General features: G+C 39.3%; 1 protein-coding gene across 1 annotated transcript; it reads right to left on the bottom strand.

Annotated features, from left to right (window-relative positions):
* Positions 1 to 2,209: 2,209 nt before the first annotated feature.
* LOC113153736 (homeobox protein Dlx4a-like) lies at positions 2,210 to 14,593 on the bottom strand. Its single transcript, XM_026347493.1, has 3 exons — positions 13,739 to 14,593; positions 10,501 to 10,697; positions 2,210 to 4,318 (listed from the first exon to the last, which is right to left on the bottom strand). The coding sequence occupies exons 1-3, from the start codon at positions 14,073 to 14,075 to the stop codon at positions 4,073 to 4,075; spliced, it is 780 nt and encodes a 259-aa protein (XP_026203278.1). The 5' UTR covers positions 14,076 to 14,593; the 3' UTR covers positions 2,210 to 4,072.
* Positions 14,594 to 16,618: the final 2,025 nt, after the last annotated feature.

Here is a 16,618-nt window from a genome sequence, read left to right as displayed (position 1 = left end):
AATGTATCCACCCTGCTCTGCCGAGCCCTCCCTCTCCTCTTTCACCGTGCTGTCTTCCAACCTGCTGTGATCTACTACCATTTGTCACACTCATTAAATCACAATAAATAAGAAGCTGCAAACTTAGTAATTAAACAGAGAAACTAAAACTACTAGAAGCATATATCTCTGTACTACTGGCAATGAGCTTGACTTCACAGGATGTGTCAGCAGCACCTCTCCACAATAAGATGAGCTCTGCATCATATTTCTACTTAAACGTGATCAGACTCACAAGGCAGAGGTGTTATAGCTTTATGATAACAGTTCAGCTTAAAATGTAATTATGTGTAAAATGTAATATAAATATTTATTTAAAAAATACTGTGTGTATACTTTATCACTTATAGTATATAATAATAATAATAATAATAATAATAATAATAATAATAATAATAATAATAATAATAATAATAATAATAATAATAATAATAATAATAATAATAATAATAAACTGCGTTCCATCCTATGTGGGTGTGGAAAAAAAGATATTTCTAAGCAGGACTGATAACGTGCCAAAACATGCATGCTTTCTCTTTTTCCTGGCAAATCCTACTTTAAAAGAAAAGGTTGCGTACAACCACAAGATGTGCCGGCTGGGCGGTATCGTCATATCTGTGTCCCAAAGCAAGAAGGTGTGAGCACAGTTGCTGACGTAAAGGCAAAAACACCAATTGATAGAAGTGGGTGAGTCACTTTCATGGCTTGCCAGCACCCAAAACAGAAAAAAAAAAAAAAAACTGCCATCACAGCGAGAACCTTATTGCAGCTCCATGCATACAGACTTAACTGCAACTTTGCTGGCGTCATGCCTGAAATTCTACTTTAACCAAGTGCAGTGTGCTTGCTGCTCTTGCCTCTTTGAAGTCTTCCTCTACTGGTGACACAGGAAGGCTGAGCTTGAAGGTACCACACAAATTCACTGAACTAAAGAGGAGGGGAACCCTACGCTATCTCAGATATATTTCAGAAACGTCTCTGTTGCTTCCACTTGGGTTGTGGGAGAGCCACAGAGGAGGAAGGACCTCTCTAATCTCTGGTTTGATCCAAAGCAATGGGCTATTGTTGATTAGCTTTAACCACATGTTGAAATTGTTTCCAAGATGTTTGATCCATTAGGCCTGAATAGAAAGAATCTGGCCCTCTTCAAAGCTTAAGCTGTTTTATAGTAACGGGCACCCCCTCTTCAGCATCCCTTGTGCGCTATTATCAACTTCACTAAATGCTGAGACACATGCTCAGGTGCGCTCTGGAACAGCTGATGTGGCTAATGGTGAAGGCTGTAAAATGGTGGTGTAGTGTGGCATCGGAAACTGAAATATACCTCCTTCATACTGCTCCCTGTGACCCCTCTAAGGATAAGCTGGCACTGCAAATTGATGGTTGGGTTCCACATTTACATATTTGGTACTGAATGAATGACATGAATGCAGAAAAACCATGAAATCCCAAAAGGTTTACATTCTAAGGTTCATCCTTCAGGTTCTTTCCACTGTAGATTGCACATGATGTGATCGGAGCGTGGCAACACGTTACTATTTACTTTAACTTCACATCTCTGTGTGGCTTTTTGTTGCCACGGGAAACCACACCTAGAATAGAAGAATATTTATCCTTTAAGTTCATGTGCATAGAAAAAAACCCACCAAACAATACAATATGGTAATGAATTGATGTGTTTTTTAAATATTCATCCAACACATCAATTTGCTGTGAAAGGATTAGCCCTCAGTAATCCAGTTAGAAGTAATCCACTATATCCTGGCCTTTTTCTTTAGGGCCTGAGGAAGAAGGATATTCCCTTGACTGACAATTACAGATAATTACAGCTCTGGAGTGAAAGCTTTATTTAACAAGCTGTGTCCTAAATTGCCTATAATTGACATGGTCATTTTATAAAATCATTGACAATGTTTGATGACTCTTTTTGCTTTTCCAGATGTTTGCAGGGCCAAAGACGTGACCTGCTTCTTCTGATTTACGACTTTTGAGAAAATGGCCCGAGGCCACTGGGGCGCACAAAGACCTTGCACTGAGTAAGAATATTATTTTAGCAATACATTACTGGAGCCTAATTTTCATACTGTTTGTTAGAGACTAAAGATGTGAAAACATTATACTTTAACCACTATTGGGTGTATGTTAAATAAACAAGATCAGAAAGGGTGGCGATGATTCCTGGGTTAGATTTATTTCAAATAAACATGTCCTGACCCATGAATATTATTATAAATTATGAATTCAGTATTTGAACTGGTTGGTGAGACATAAAACAGAAGTTCACAAGGAGTTTCATATTTCAGGTATCAAGATGGTAATGAGAATTTTTGAATTTATCATCACAATCCATCCAAATTAAAAGCAAATAAAAAAGAAAGGTTCCTCACTTGCTTATGTAGCACAGCAAAGTCCCCAACAATTCATTATTTATTATCAGAAACCCTTTAAAAAACATTTTTACGGCCAAAACTGAACAATAACTAGCGAGAGTGTGAGGCCCAAGTACTTTGATTGGATTTTGTCACTCACATTCAATTATGAGAACTGCAACATCAGCACATTGTTCTTAAATTATAGTTTTATACACAGAAGGAACTTTCATTTTGAGATTGCTCTTATTTGAGATCTTTTATTATAATAAAACTCCACTCAACTTCGCTCATAATTGAGTTCACTGAGTTCAATTTGATAGTGAAAAAACACACAATATTACAATGAAGTAGCCAAAGCCCATTCAGTGCCAAATTCCCATGTACTCTTTAAGGAAAGGGTGTTCGTCACAGCCACAAGCTGGTTGCTTGTGCTTTTAACACCTCAGAACCACTACCGGAGCTCTAATCTGTTTCATAATGGCTCTCTCTAGGTATACATGCTACATAAAACCTTTATAGTGTTTACAGATGACCCTGTCAGAATCCATAAAGTACACACATCAGATTTAGTTCTTTAATCTGCTTCTGTTTGTAACTGTAGAAAACCAGATGGTTCTCTGATTCAGTACAGTTGAAAAAGCTAGAAATATAAAGAGCCCTGAAGAACCTTTCATTTTACACATTTACCTGCCCCACTGCACTGTCACCTGCTGAAAAGACAGAATAGTTTCCTTTCTGAAAATATTTGGAAATTCGAGCTGCAGGCCTGGTTATAGCTTTGAGTTGTAGCTTTATAAAAGAAAAAGATTTCTTGGCAGTAGAGGCAGCTCTGGAGGCAGAAATGGCCAAACTGGCAGATTTGAAGTAAGATTATTTGACAGACATTTGAAATAACATATTCATCTTTTTCCAAATCACAACTTGAATTCGTAAACAGGCCTTCACGCCACCCACTACATGTAGAGGTTGCTCCTACGTTGCTTATGGTGACTAATGTTAGCTCATGTGAAACAAAACACTTGTTGACATGGAACAGATTTTGCTGTGTACAGAAAATACTGGTGTGTCTGCTAACCCCCTGTCTCCTCTGTGTGTCTGTTGTAAGGCTGGATGTTTTACAGTACAAGTAGAGAAGAATTGTGTCTTTTGTCTCACTTCAACTCATAACATGAGAAGTAAAAGACACACGACACAGTGTGAAACTAACTAACTGGCAGAAGGAAAGAAAATATATAACACTGAAATAATAGACTTCATAAAAAGTAAACATTTCATTGGAAGTGAGGACGTAGAAGATGAATTGACCAGTGTTACACAGCGACAGACTGGCAGGCACCACTGCTCAGTTCTCAGGTCTGCTATGGTAAAAAAACGGTGCTAACTTGCAACCATATCTACTTTTTGGTTACACCCCTGTTACCCTAGGATCGTATTCGTAATAAAATATGTATTTTGCAACAAAATCTTTACAATTTTTTTTATCTTTTTCAGCCTGAAGGAACCTTGCCACCGCACTAGTTCACTGCAATTTGGCTTTGCCAGTAAAAACCACTTTTGCCTCCAGAGTGGCTCAGACTCAAGACAATGTTCCTAACAGCTTCAATCAGCTTGCTGGAATAAATCCATAAAATTGTCCTGAAAGTGTTTCTTCCTCTAGTGTGTCACATCATTGGAGTCCTTGGCATGGAGTCCTGCTGGTGTCCAGGGTACCAGTGTCCAAAATTGTTCATGTATGCCCCGGAGTGCACTGTTGCACCTTTGGTGGCCATGCTGATGTCCCACAGGGAGCACGGAGAGGAGGAGGATGGCGGTGGGGGGGCGAGGTGGTCTCCTTCTTCAGGTCGGCAGGGTCCGTTCTTCATGATCTTCTTGTATTTGGATCGTTTGTTTTGGAACCATATTTTCACCTGAGGGGAAGGGGAAGAAATGACAGGGATATTATAGGCTGGTCCACACAATAGCATATTTACTTATTATGACACGGAATAATAGTGTAGGCTGCTGTTAGTGAGGGACGAGAGGACAGATGACACATCTGGAGCCAGACCCAAAATAGGGACCATGCAATCAAACTCACAGGCCATCAGGATTCCTGACTGATCTGTGATGTAGAGCACTTTAGCTGGAGTGTAACTTTAAGTTGCTGAGTTCTTTTTTATACTTTTTAATCAGCCCCAGGGTGGACATCATTTTGAAAATGAAGACTATAAAACTGTGTGTGTGTGTGTGTGTGTGTGTGTGTGTGTGTGTGTGTGTGTGTGTGTGTTTATACAAGTGAAAGAGATAATATAAATATTACAACTATGAAAAACAAAAATACAATTAGGTTGTACTACACTCACAACCACAAACACACCTTCCAACTGAAAAGTAACCTCAATAAAGTAAAAGCTGGACTGTGTGTATAATGACGTCAAAACACTATTGACAACACAAACACTGTAGTATTATTTTCATATGATAGTGATAGCACAGCAGCTACAGACTTAACAGTCTACCAGTGAACAATGTAGAACCAAAACTATTTAAATAGAACAAAATACTGAGCTGAACATCACTTCAATCATTTCTCTGTGGTTAGAGATGACTTGGTTGTGTTGTTGTTGGTATAATTGGCATGCTGTCTGTTTCTAGTGTGCTTGCAAATTGAGCATCAAATTACATGAATGTGCCTCTCGGGCGACCTGTCAGTTAGCAGGAACAAATGAATCATAAATGATTACACACAGTCACTGAAGGATACGTTTGTCTCAAACAGGTTTTAACTGTGCTGTAAAGGGAAAGTAAAAAAAAAAAAAAAAAACGCCCAAAGGACTCGTGCAGCATGGAAAAAAGGCCATGGCCGGCAACGGAGGAGGGAAAGATTAAAGAGAAAACACTGTTGGCACAAAAATTGTTTTCTCCTCTGCACTGACAGTCCTGGGAAATATTACCCTTAGATTTTATGGGTATTTATGTACATGGTTGAAGTGGTTTATGGAAGAAATTCTGTTCAATAAAAAATCTAATTTCAGGCTGGTTTAATTGACTCTAAATGTGTGGCAAAAATGATTCCTTTACTCGCTAATCAAAAAAAAAAAAAGAAGAAGAAACCCAACAGCCAAGACGTCCTGCAGAGTGAAATTTGACATTTAATTTGATCTCTATTGTTCCAGTGTTCCTGCTGACGTCAATCACAGCCTGTTAGAAGTTAGTAAGCATGGTGGCAAATGCATGAAATTAAACTATCACTTCATAAACGTGCAGTACCGTTCTAATTATACCATATAATGCAGTAATTCAGAATGGACTTTGCGAACTTCAGAATTACCTCAGTTCATACATGTTCATTCGTACAATGAGCAAATTCTGCAACTGAAAAAGAAAATCTAGTCTACACTGAGAATCATTTCAAGTTGGTTCAACTGCTGTTACTTCAAATGAATATCAAAAATTAAGTTGACTGTAATAATGACTCCAAATAACAGCAAAGGAAGAAATCTAGCTTACAGTACAAAAGTATACAACAAAAAAACTACTCCTACTACGTAGGTGATGCCATGTTGGGATCAACGGGGTTGGTATAAAGACACCTGAAGCTGCTCCCGCTACGAATTCAGCACTAACCTTGATCACGTTTAGCATAGTTTTTATTATTATGAAAAGAAACAACCATTACTTAAATCAACAAGAATTAAAGACCCAAGTAAAGTTTCCATCATCAGTGTGTTCTTCAAAATACAAAAACTAACAGTATCTAGAGAGTTTAAACTCTTAAACAATGGGAGCTGTATATTTTTTCACATTTTCACAAGTTTAATTTAATAAGTTAATTAAACTCTCTTTTTATTCATTCAAATTGAAAGATCACAAATTATAATTATAACTTTTAAGTTATAATACAAACAACTTAGTCCTTTTTGTTACATCGAACTGATTTGAAATACATTGTTAATGCTGTAAATGACTATTGTAGATATTTTTTTTATTGGAACAACGGTCTATCGTCAGCAAACATTAATCCTCGCTCCAATGGCATGTTGTGTTTGCTAATGCAACTTTATCAATTTAAAAGGCTAAAAAAATATTAGCAATTATGTTAGCACAGTTGTAAACACATTTGTTTTAATGGAAAACAACGTTATGGTAGTGCACCTTGAATTGAACAAACTTGTATAATGCATTAAGCAAACTAAAAAAGATGAGTTGATCTATCAAAGTTTCTTATATGATATTTAAAGTGTACAAACTAGAGAACCTGACAAATCTGTAGGTCATTCGCTATCATAAGAATACTAACGGAATGAAAATGGCAGCCACACCACAGTGGTAGCTCACAGATGAAACTAAATTGAGTATGTGGAGTGCAGCTTATGAGGCCAGGAGTCAGTCAACAGCACGTTAAGTTAATGCAGCCTCAGTGAGAGGATTTCTGCTGTAATTATTGGTTTCATATTCCAGCAGGAGCTGACAGCTTCCCTGAGAGAGCAGCTAATGACACCGACATTAGGGAAGGAGGGTGGCTGAGAGGCAGGCCAGGTGTCACTGTGCATTTGTTTGTATGTGTTTGTATGGCTATACATTGTGAGGACTGCTTGGGGGACATTTTGGGAAAGTGAGGACACTTTAGCCGGACAAACCTTGTTTGAGGGTTAATGGTTCGCTTTAAGCTTCAGTTAGGTTGGGGTTAGGTTTGGATTAAGGTTTGGGTTAGGCATTTGTTTGCGGCGGCTGCCGTTCGCATAATAAGTTATGAAGTACGTCATGTCAGTGAGTGTCCTCACAACAACAGAAGTACAAACGTGTGTGAAAGATAGAGATTTTTCGGGAAAACGCAAACTGTGCTACGTGCCGATTCTCAGCTGTGTCTGGGAACATTAGAGATTTTGATGGAAAGTGGTCAGTGGTTGGCTGGCAGCCTAATGGCAAAAAGGCAGGACAGAGATGTGGTGAATGATCACTATCTTTAATGTGTGTGTGTGTGTGTGTGTGTGTGTGTGTGTGTGTGTGTGTGTGTGTGTGTGTGTCCGAATGGAGTAATCTGCACCCATGCATGTGAGGAATGCGTATATATATGCACTGTACATATGTACTGAATGTGCTGGTACAATTACATACACACACTTGGCTCATTACAGCTGAATGAGAGCAACATGAATGTGTGTTTCAAACAAGTCATCGTGCATCTCCATTTATTTATTAAGAAAGCGCTGCATGAGAGATCACTGTAATTATTTTTCAACGTAATGTCATCTATAATTTGCCATCCAAAACATTTATTTTTATGTACCACAACTGGTAGTACATGCATGTATGGTGAAGATATTTTATAAAACAGTATTTTAGTGTTTGTTAGTGTTTAAGTTTTTAGTGTCTGTTATTTAAGGGTCACTGTCGATTTACAATATTTGCACATTATGTAAGTTAAGTAACATTGTTGGCCATTAGGCTATCTAGGCTTTGTGGCTATGCTCAGTAGTACGCAGTGTCATCTGTATTATGCTGAATGAATGCTTCTGAACATCACAAATACTTTTTTAGCTTTAGGCGTCTTTGTCTAATTAGAATTTGATCAACTCAGTCTAATAAAATTTGGGGTTATATCATGCTGTAATAAAACCCAAGTTGAAATTAAATGTAATTTAAGGATAGTTACAGGCTATGGCTACGTATCTATTCAGTATCCACATTCTTTAAAGGGTTCATTTGAAGACTATGTCACAGCGCCATGACAAAGCTCCTCCATTTTGAAGGCTCCTACAATAAGCCTATCCCAAAATTCTTTGAAACATGTCTTCGTAGACTGGCGTCTTTTAAAGGATGCGGACTTGAATTGACTTTGAATTGAGGCACGGCCTATTTCTAGGAGCAGCGTCTTCCTGTAGAAAGGAAGCACTTAGATAAAAAAAAAAAAAACATTCCTTATTGCAAGCCCACAAAAATGTGACTGCATTCCTCCAAACGTTAGTATCAGCTTCACTGTGAGATACTGACAGAGATACTGTGAGGGAATCAGTCAAAGCCCACCTGAGAAAGTCAAAACACCTCCGAACACAGAGAAGGAAAGTCGAGAAACACAAAAAACAATGTGCTTCTTTGTTAAGCGTCTATGTGAATGTGACTCGCAGTTAGAGCACATCGCAAAACCACTTTGCCACCACAAAAGCAAAGGATCATCTCTTACTCCCACTGTAAACATAGCTGCAGCGGTTAATTAATATGGGATTAGGACAGTTCATCTGATGACATCAGCTGCTTATGTCTGAGCGCGCGCACACACACACACACACACACACACACACACACACACACACACACACACACACACACACACACACATCATATTTTAAATAAACCCTATCTCCCCTTTGTCTTTTTAAACGCTATGTAAACCTACTTTTTACCAGCTGAACATGTGTAATATGATGTATATATTTGTAAACATCCCATAGAAGTGTATAATCTGTGAAAACATAATTTAAAAAAAAATTGCATTAACTATAAAACAGAGCTAAAAACTAGGCCAAGCTGCTAAAAGACAACTATTTGTCTATATTTGACGGTTAGCTGGTGAGACAATCACAGTTAACTACAGGTAAAGCTAAAACTACTTTGCTTGCTCATTTCATACTTTTAACAGAATTTTTTTTATGAAATGACAGCTTGGTAATTCACGTCAACATAACAAAAACAGGAGGTAATTAAATCCAGACAAACTCCTAGTTTGTCTTATGCTAAGCTAATTAGCTTAGCAGATCTCAGTAGCTGCTATCTCACCTTTTGAGATAGAGAAGTTATTGCATCATTTAAATATTTTAATGCTGATAAATTTGTTCTTTTGGTTATTTTTCAAAATTATATATTTATTCGTAATATTTCATTATATTTCAGGTAAAACAATGAGGCCAAAACTTTTCTTTCTTTTATGCATTTCGCTGATCAACCCAAAAACTTTAAATGACTGTATGAAATAAACGATAAGGCACAGCAAGGTTTTAACAGCTAATGACAGAGTTTAGAAATAATATGTTGTTACAACAACGATACAATCCATGGCTTTTCTGCTTAGTTATTAATGGCACGAATTACTGCTTTTGGCTACTTGAAATGAGGAAACAGTCAGAGGAACCAACGTGAATTACTAACAACAACCTTCTTCTAGTACTATTAATGCACACAAACGTGACAATGTGTGATCACACACTATTGTGCTCATTCGGGGTTAAAATGAACAGAAATAAACATTCTGCTCTCAGTTGAGTGTGGTAAATTAGACATTTACTGATTAATCTATGACTGGACACGTGTGTGTGTGTGTGTGTGTGTGTGTGTGTGTGTGTGTGTGTGTACAGTTCTGAAAGTAAGTATACAGACAAATTGAAAGACGACCAGTGGCCTTTCCCTTAATGACATCAGTTACACCCAAAACACTTTGCCAACCTCTTTGTTTTATCATGTTGTCAGGTTTGGCAAATCATCAATGGGCGAACTTCACGTGAGATTTATTTATATCTCAGTAAATTCCAGCATTAAGCACTATGCAGAGGAAGAGAACTGTCGTTATACAATGTACTATTACCTATTTGGATTTTTAGTCAGACCACTTCCCTTTTACTGAGAACCATGACAAATTCAGTCAAACAAAGAGATGGCTAATCTGGAATAGAGATTAAATCAAATTTCACTTTTGTGTATTTCGACACTCTTTGTCATTCTGTATATTGCATCAATAGAAATTTGACAGGTACAGTACAACTCCCAGTGTGTCTTATATATTGTAGAATAATAAGAATAAGGGTGAGGTGATGCACACACACCCTCAACTAAAATATTAGCTATGAACACTATGTTCATAATAGAAAGCTGTTGCATATATTATTCATGTTTAGCTCCAGCCTCCACGACATATAGATGTTTAAACATTAAACATTTTTTTGAATCGTGTACTGCTTTTGCGCATCAGGCACATGAATTTTTTTCTTTCTGTGCTTTTACTTAAAATGTTTAATGAGGCTAAAATAAGTTTACGAGTGTTTTATTCTTAATGTCAGAGGACACGTAATCCACATTGGCTTATCTTGTGTCTATCTTTGTGTGTTATCCACGTTACCTGGGTCTGCGTCAGGCCCAGTTTGGCTGCCAGGTCAGCCCTCTCAGGAAGGGCGAGGTACTGGGTTTGCTGGAAGCGCTGGTTGAGTGCCTGGAGCTGCAGGCTGGAGTAAATGGTCCGAGGCTTCCTGACCTTCTTCCCCTTCCCGTTCAGCCTCACCTCCCCGTTCTCGATCACCGCCGTGGGCTTATCGTGCTCTTGATAAAGAGAAGGAAGGAGATAAAGATAAAGATGGGGAATCGGTGGTCTCATACAAAAAGATAACAAAAACATGGAACTATTTTATGCACATGACATGCTTAAAAAGACAGAATTACCCACACAACATAATAGATAGACTAGTATGGAGGCTTTTAGATAAAATTACATATTTCTATCTTAGAAAAATGTTAACAAAAGTAAAAAGTAAGTAGGTCCAAAAATACCAGAATTTCAGGGAGCTGTTTTTACTGTTACTGTCCATGAAGAATGGAAACCTAACAAAGAACCTCAGGCTGTCACCAAACCATTAGCACAAAAAGGAAAAATCACCTTAGTGGTAAAATCAAATAAAAAGGGACACAGCTGGCTCCAGACAGGACAATGAACGCAGGTAAAATGATATGATGAGTCAAATGGCTGCTGTGTGCACCACACAACTGCACCGTCCCCAGTCGGAGTCCGGCTGCATGTTATACCTCCCTCTCTTCTCCCATCTTTCCTGTCGGCCCTCCAACTAACACTACAGTTTTTTTTTTGTTTTTTATCATAAATGCAGCTTCTTCTTCTTCTTCTTCTTCAGCTTCTTCGTCATTTGCTTTTTTTTTTCTTCTTCTTCTTTTTAAAGGCTATACAGCTGTGTATGTTCGCCTACACTGATCTTTGTTATGACATGAGCTCATAGCCTGCAGTGGCAGGAGAGAACAGCTGTGGACAAGCCAAGGCCCCACAAGACGCTCAGATTCTGTAACTGAGCCGCAGCTCATACCGCGCTGAAGTGCATCAACGCTGCAGTGGAAACAAAGGGCACTTTGAGCAAATTTCACGAAGAATGAAAAAAAAAGAAGAAGAAAGATGGAAAAGAAAACACAAAGAGGGCGTAAATATTAGACTCGTACAGTTGAATTAATATAGAGAGTTTTGATTGACATTTGATGTATCCCTCTATTCTCTGGGCCTCCACAGACCCCTAGAAATCATAGAACAACCGCTGTATAATGAAGTGGACAAACTGGATTTGAACATTAGAAGGAGTTGAGGTGCAATTCAGAAAATAAAGGATTGTTTTATAGGTTATATCCCAAGTTGTCAGAGAGTAACTGTGTTCAGAGAACTCCAACAGCCTGATTTGGGAAAAGGGTTAGCGCTGCGGGCAGCACACTGTCAACACATATCACTAATTTAAAGAAGGTAAGTCATCGACTCTAAATGATGCTCATATGATTAGGCCACTTTGTTAAATACAGCCGTAATAAAAAAGGATTTTTTCAGCTGGAGTCTGTCCATTTATTGGTTTTATTTCCTGTAATATAACTTTATTTCGACATCATGCCGAGATAAGCTGAGAAAATCAAGTGAATGAGCTGATGGAGAACTTTAATAACAGCACCTGAATTTTGTCTGCAGATTATAGAAAAAAATATTGAACTTATTTATGTTGTTGAGTGATTTTCAGATACAGTGCAAACAAAAAAGGCACCGAAGATAAAACCTCTCTTTATGAAGATTCTTTATCATAGTTTTATTATATACTTCTGCTTTTTCGTGCACAAACGAACACACTTATTTATCTCTTTAAGCGACTTCATCATTTTTCTTGTCTTTTGAGTTTCCGGCTGTTTTGTCTTTTTGTGAAATAGATAAAATGAAAAGTCAGATTTATGTCTGCAATTATGCCTGGTAAATGGAGGCTTCAGAGCTTCAGGGTAAATTGTGCTTCTCAAAAGTAAGAAAAATGAATACATGTAGTGGAGAAAGTGAGGATTCGATGGGTTCCATGTGGACCAGCGTCGCCTGAACCCCAAGCAGAACATTATGTTTAAGAGGGTAAGAGTTAGTCTGTGTAGAAAGAAAGACGTTAGCAGCAAAAATAAAGAAAAGAAAGAAAAACTATTTCAATAAATGAGTGGATTATACACAATAAATGTCTTTTATTGTGTGGATACTAAAGTGGATTGCTGCTCTTATCAGAAACGTTGGCAATGTTTCACTTTTATCCACTGGGATTTATATCAAATATTTGACATCAGAACAGTTTCTGTGTACAGGGAATATTTCAAACTAAATGGCCTGAGTATGAGTGTACTTAAAGTTATCAATATTTCTCAGGCAATGTCGCAGCTGAATAAAAACTATTGAATTCAAATATAAAATGAAATAAATTAAAAGTACAATTATATTACAAAGGTTTGATTATTTTATATTAAAAGAAAATCTATAATAATATTCATAAAAATATTTTTTATTTCGGTTGTTCATTCTGCTGTCATTATTGTTATTATTATTATTATTATTATTATTATTATTATTATTATTATTAGGACAGTGTGTAGAGTAAGGAGTGAGTGCAGGCAGTGGAAATGTGGTGTGTGTTATTTGGGAGATGATGGGATGAGGGTTTGGGTTTGGAGAGGATGCAGCTTCCGGACGCTGCGGGACACCACAGGCCCGGTGTCGGCAGCTTCTTGTGGAGAGTCCCACAGTCTCTGCAGGCCTTGAACTCATCTTCCATCCAACCCCAAAGTACACCATCCATAAGTCTGCGGCGGACCTGTGTGTGGATCTAATTATTATCCTCCACTGTGGTTGATTTTCCGTTTTTTACAATATTGACACGCTTCAGATGTTTTAATGGGCCAGACAAGAAGTCTGAAGTCTGAGATTCGTTTTTCTCTGAGATTTTCCTAGAGTTATTTTCTACGCAGTGTTGCATTTAATGACCTCTGTGATGGAGCTAAAAATGTCATGTTCTTTATTAAAATCTACACAGAGAAAATAAATATAGTTTAACACGAGTGAGCCCAGTAAAAATCAAACAGACATGATCCAAACAAACAGAAGCTTCTGATTTGCAGACATCTGCTGTTTTCTGTGTTGGGTTTCTTTGTGCGCTTTCAAATCCAACTCAACACAGTCTGAAAAGACGTGAACTAAATGATAACCTGTGCACACGGTGCCAAGGCCAAACTGTAAAAACCAAATAAACGCACCTACCACGGAAACTCCGTTTTCTCTGTTCAAATGTTTCGTTTAAACCTACCAGCATCCTCCAGTCTGGTGTGTCCAAGCGCGCCGCCGTGACCCCCGTGCTGGTAGGGCAGGTAGGTCCCGGGGTGGTGCGCGCTCACGGGACTGTGGTACGGCGGGTATCCCAACGGGCGACCGTAAGAAGACGCACCGGAGGAGAAGGGCCCGTCGTGCTGCGAAGGCCCGACGGCGTGCAGACTGTGGACCGCGTAATGGTTGTGGGATAAACCGGGGGAGGGCTGCTGATGTCCAGGGTGCCCGGTGTAGCCGTGGCCGCCGAACTCCAAGAAGGCCGATTTGGAGGGATCAGGCGGGATTAAATTGTCCGATATAGAGCTCATAGTCATCATTAGGGTGGGGGCAGTAATGTGGGAAATGACAAGGGTCAGTTATAGCCTCCGGACGGGGGTCATCGTAAGGCAACCCACCATCAAAGTTCAAAAAGGCAGTCGACGTTCAGAGAAGTGTTTCAGTTTCCACAAACCCAACAGCAGCTTCTTGGAACTGAGTAGTGTCACTGTATCCAAGGAGAATGTTAAGGCGGGTAAAGCGGGTTTAGGTGGGTCTGCCCCCTGCTACATCCCAGCTGCAGGGTCCACAACGCTCAGGGTTGAAGCACGGAGTCCAACAGAAACAGACAAGACGCATGACAGAGCAAAGCGCAGCGGGATCAAAGCAGGAACTCTTACAGGGAGAACCAAAACTCACTTAATATCCTCCGAATCGAGTCTATTTCTCTTCTTTTCCGGGTCCTAAACAACCGGTCCGTTGCTTGTGGTGTTTGCGAGGAGCCTGTTGTCAGCACAGATCGCGGAGTGTCGTTCCTCCGCTGTCAGAGCGCGCCGTGTGCGCCCGCGGAGACCACTCCGTGCCTCCACTTAGCGCACACAGCGCGCTCATTGGCTGCGGCGCTTCACCGTGTCACACAAATCACAACGAGGCGCTGAGGTGGATCGGCTCGTCTCGGTTTTGGCGGCGTAGAGGCCTCAGAAGCCTCTTTCTGAAGAGGTCTGAAGAGAAGAAAGAAGAAGAAAATGTTATTGTGCAAGTGCGAGAAATCCTCAGACCCACGAGCTCCTCAATGCACAAGAAAAAGAAAAGGTTTAAAACCTTAAAATCATAAAAAAAAACAATATAAATACACGAGTTTGTTGCTTTAATAAATGAGAATATTTACACATTATTATTCAGAATATTAACAAGTGCCCAGACGCACGTTAGGTTAGGACATCTAAACATTATTGTATATGATGTAAAATAAAATAAAACAACATTCAGTGTTTGCAGTAAAAAGACACAGAGGACAGATAATCGAAGACATATTTTTGGCTCATGTGTCGCTGCGTCTTTCCAAAATGTTTTTTTTTTTTTTTTTGCATCAAAACAAAACGAACTACGGGAGCTGCTGTTGAGAGGCCGCAGACCCAATAATTAAACACACGCTCCCACTGATCCACACGACACTTGCATTAGAAAACACACACACACACATCACTGCATTTCTTTCTATATTTGATGTCTTTCTCTTTTTTTTTTCTTTCATTTCTTTTCATTTCATTTCAAATTGACGCCAGCATCATAACCTGCGGACGACAAGAAGATAGGACGCGCGCACACACACACACACACACACACACACACACGCCGCCTGTGGTCCCACACGAGGGACAATTACAACAAACATCTCTCTTTTAGAGAAACTCCGAACTTGTGATTTTGGCAGAGCAGAGGCTCGGACGCTGTAATTTCAGCCGTCTCCTGGTCATTATGATCATCTGGTGGAAATCCCGGACTGTGGGCCTGCAAATTAAACCAAAGAAACTGCAGCTTTATTGGCTCTTTAGAAAATAACCAAAATAAAGTCATTTCACATTGTAAAAAAGTTAACACTTGAATTCAGGTAAAACCTTAAAGTCACGTTTTTAAATCTCCTTTAGCTTCAGTGTATTTCCCTGAATGTATGGAGAGCAGTGAATCACACTGAACGCGTCATTACATTCATTTTGACGCAGCAGTAAACACAAGATGCAATCTTTAAAAGCTAACAAGAGTCAGACTGGTGTTGTGGACAGGCTCCCCCTCTGCATAAAGTGATTAAGTAGTTTTTACTCAGTGTTGAGGTAGTGGACTTTGTTGTGCGTTTTACTCCTCTACATCTGTCTGACAGCTGCACTTTTAATGTCAAGGTGTCCCTTTAAAACACTTACCAGCATTGTTAGAGATGAGACCAGCCCCAGGCCCCTCAGGGCCTTGTTGAGCTCCTTGTTTCAGGTGTCTGCCAACAGCGCCACAACTGCTCACACCATCCAAAAAGGTCAACTGGAAATGCTTGGAGGTTTAGCTTGAATATACACATGTATATGTCACAACATTCATCGTCGGTGCGTGATTTTCACTATATTTGTGTTGTGATGTAACAATTTCTCAACACATCCCATGTCATGAGGAAGGCTGACTGAATACGGTTGTCAGGTAGTCAGCTGACCTCATTCTGACACAATGTTGCTGAACCTAGACCTGCACTGCAGCAACCCCAGATCATAACACTACCCCCCACAGGCTTGTACAGTAGGCACTAGGCATGAAGGGTTCATCACTTCACCTGCCTCTCTTCTTACCCTGATGCACCCATCACTGTGGAACAGGGTAAATCTGGACATATCAGACCACATGACCTTCTTCCATTGGACAGTTCTTAACCCAATTTTTAGTAGTTTAATGAATCTCCTTACATGTTTTCTTTACTTGATTCATACCAATAATTTGACGCCCCTGAAACAGATTAACATCTTTTCCACGACCACAGGATGTGTCTTCAGACATGGTTGTTGAAGAAAGGAGAAGCTCCCCACTGCATCAGTTAGGGTTAAATAACTTGTTGCCAGCTGAAACA

This window comes from Anabas testudineus, chromosome 8 (assembly GCF_900324465.2).
Source record: "Anabas testudineus chromosome 8, fAnaTes1.2, whole genome shotgun sequence".
NCBI lineage: Eukaryota > Metazoa > Chordata > Actinopteri > Anabantiformes > Anabantidae > Anabas > Anabas testudineus.
Note: the sequence above shows the minus strand (reverse complement) of the source record. Positions and strands in the feature narration are given on the sequence as shown.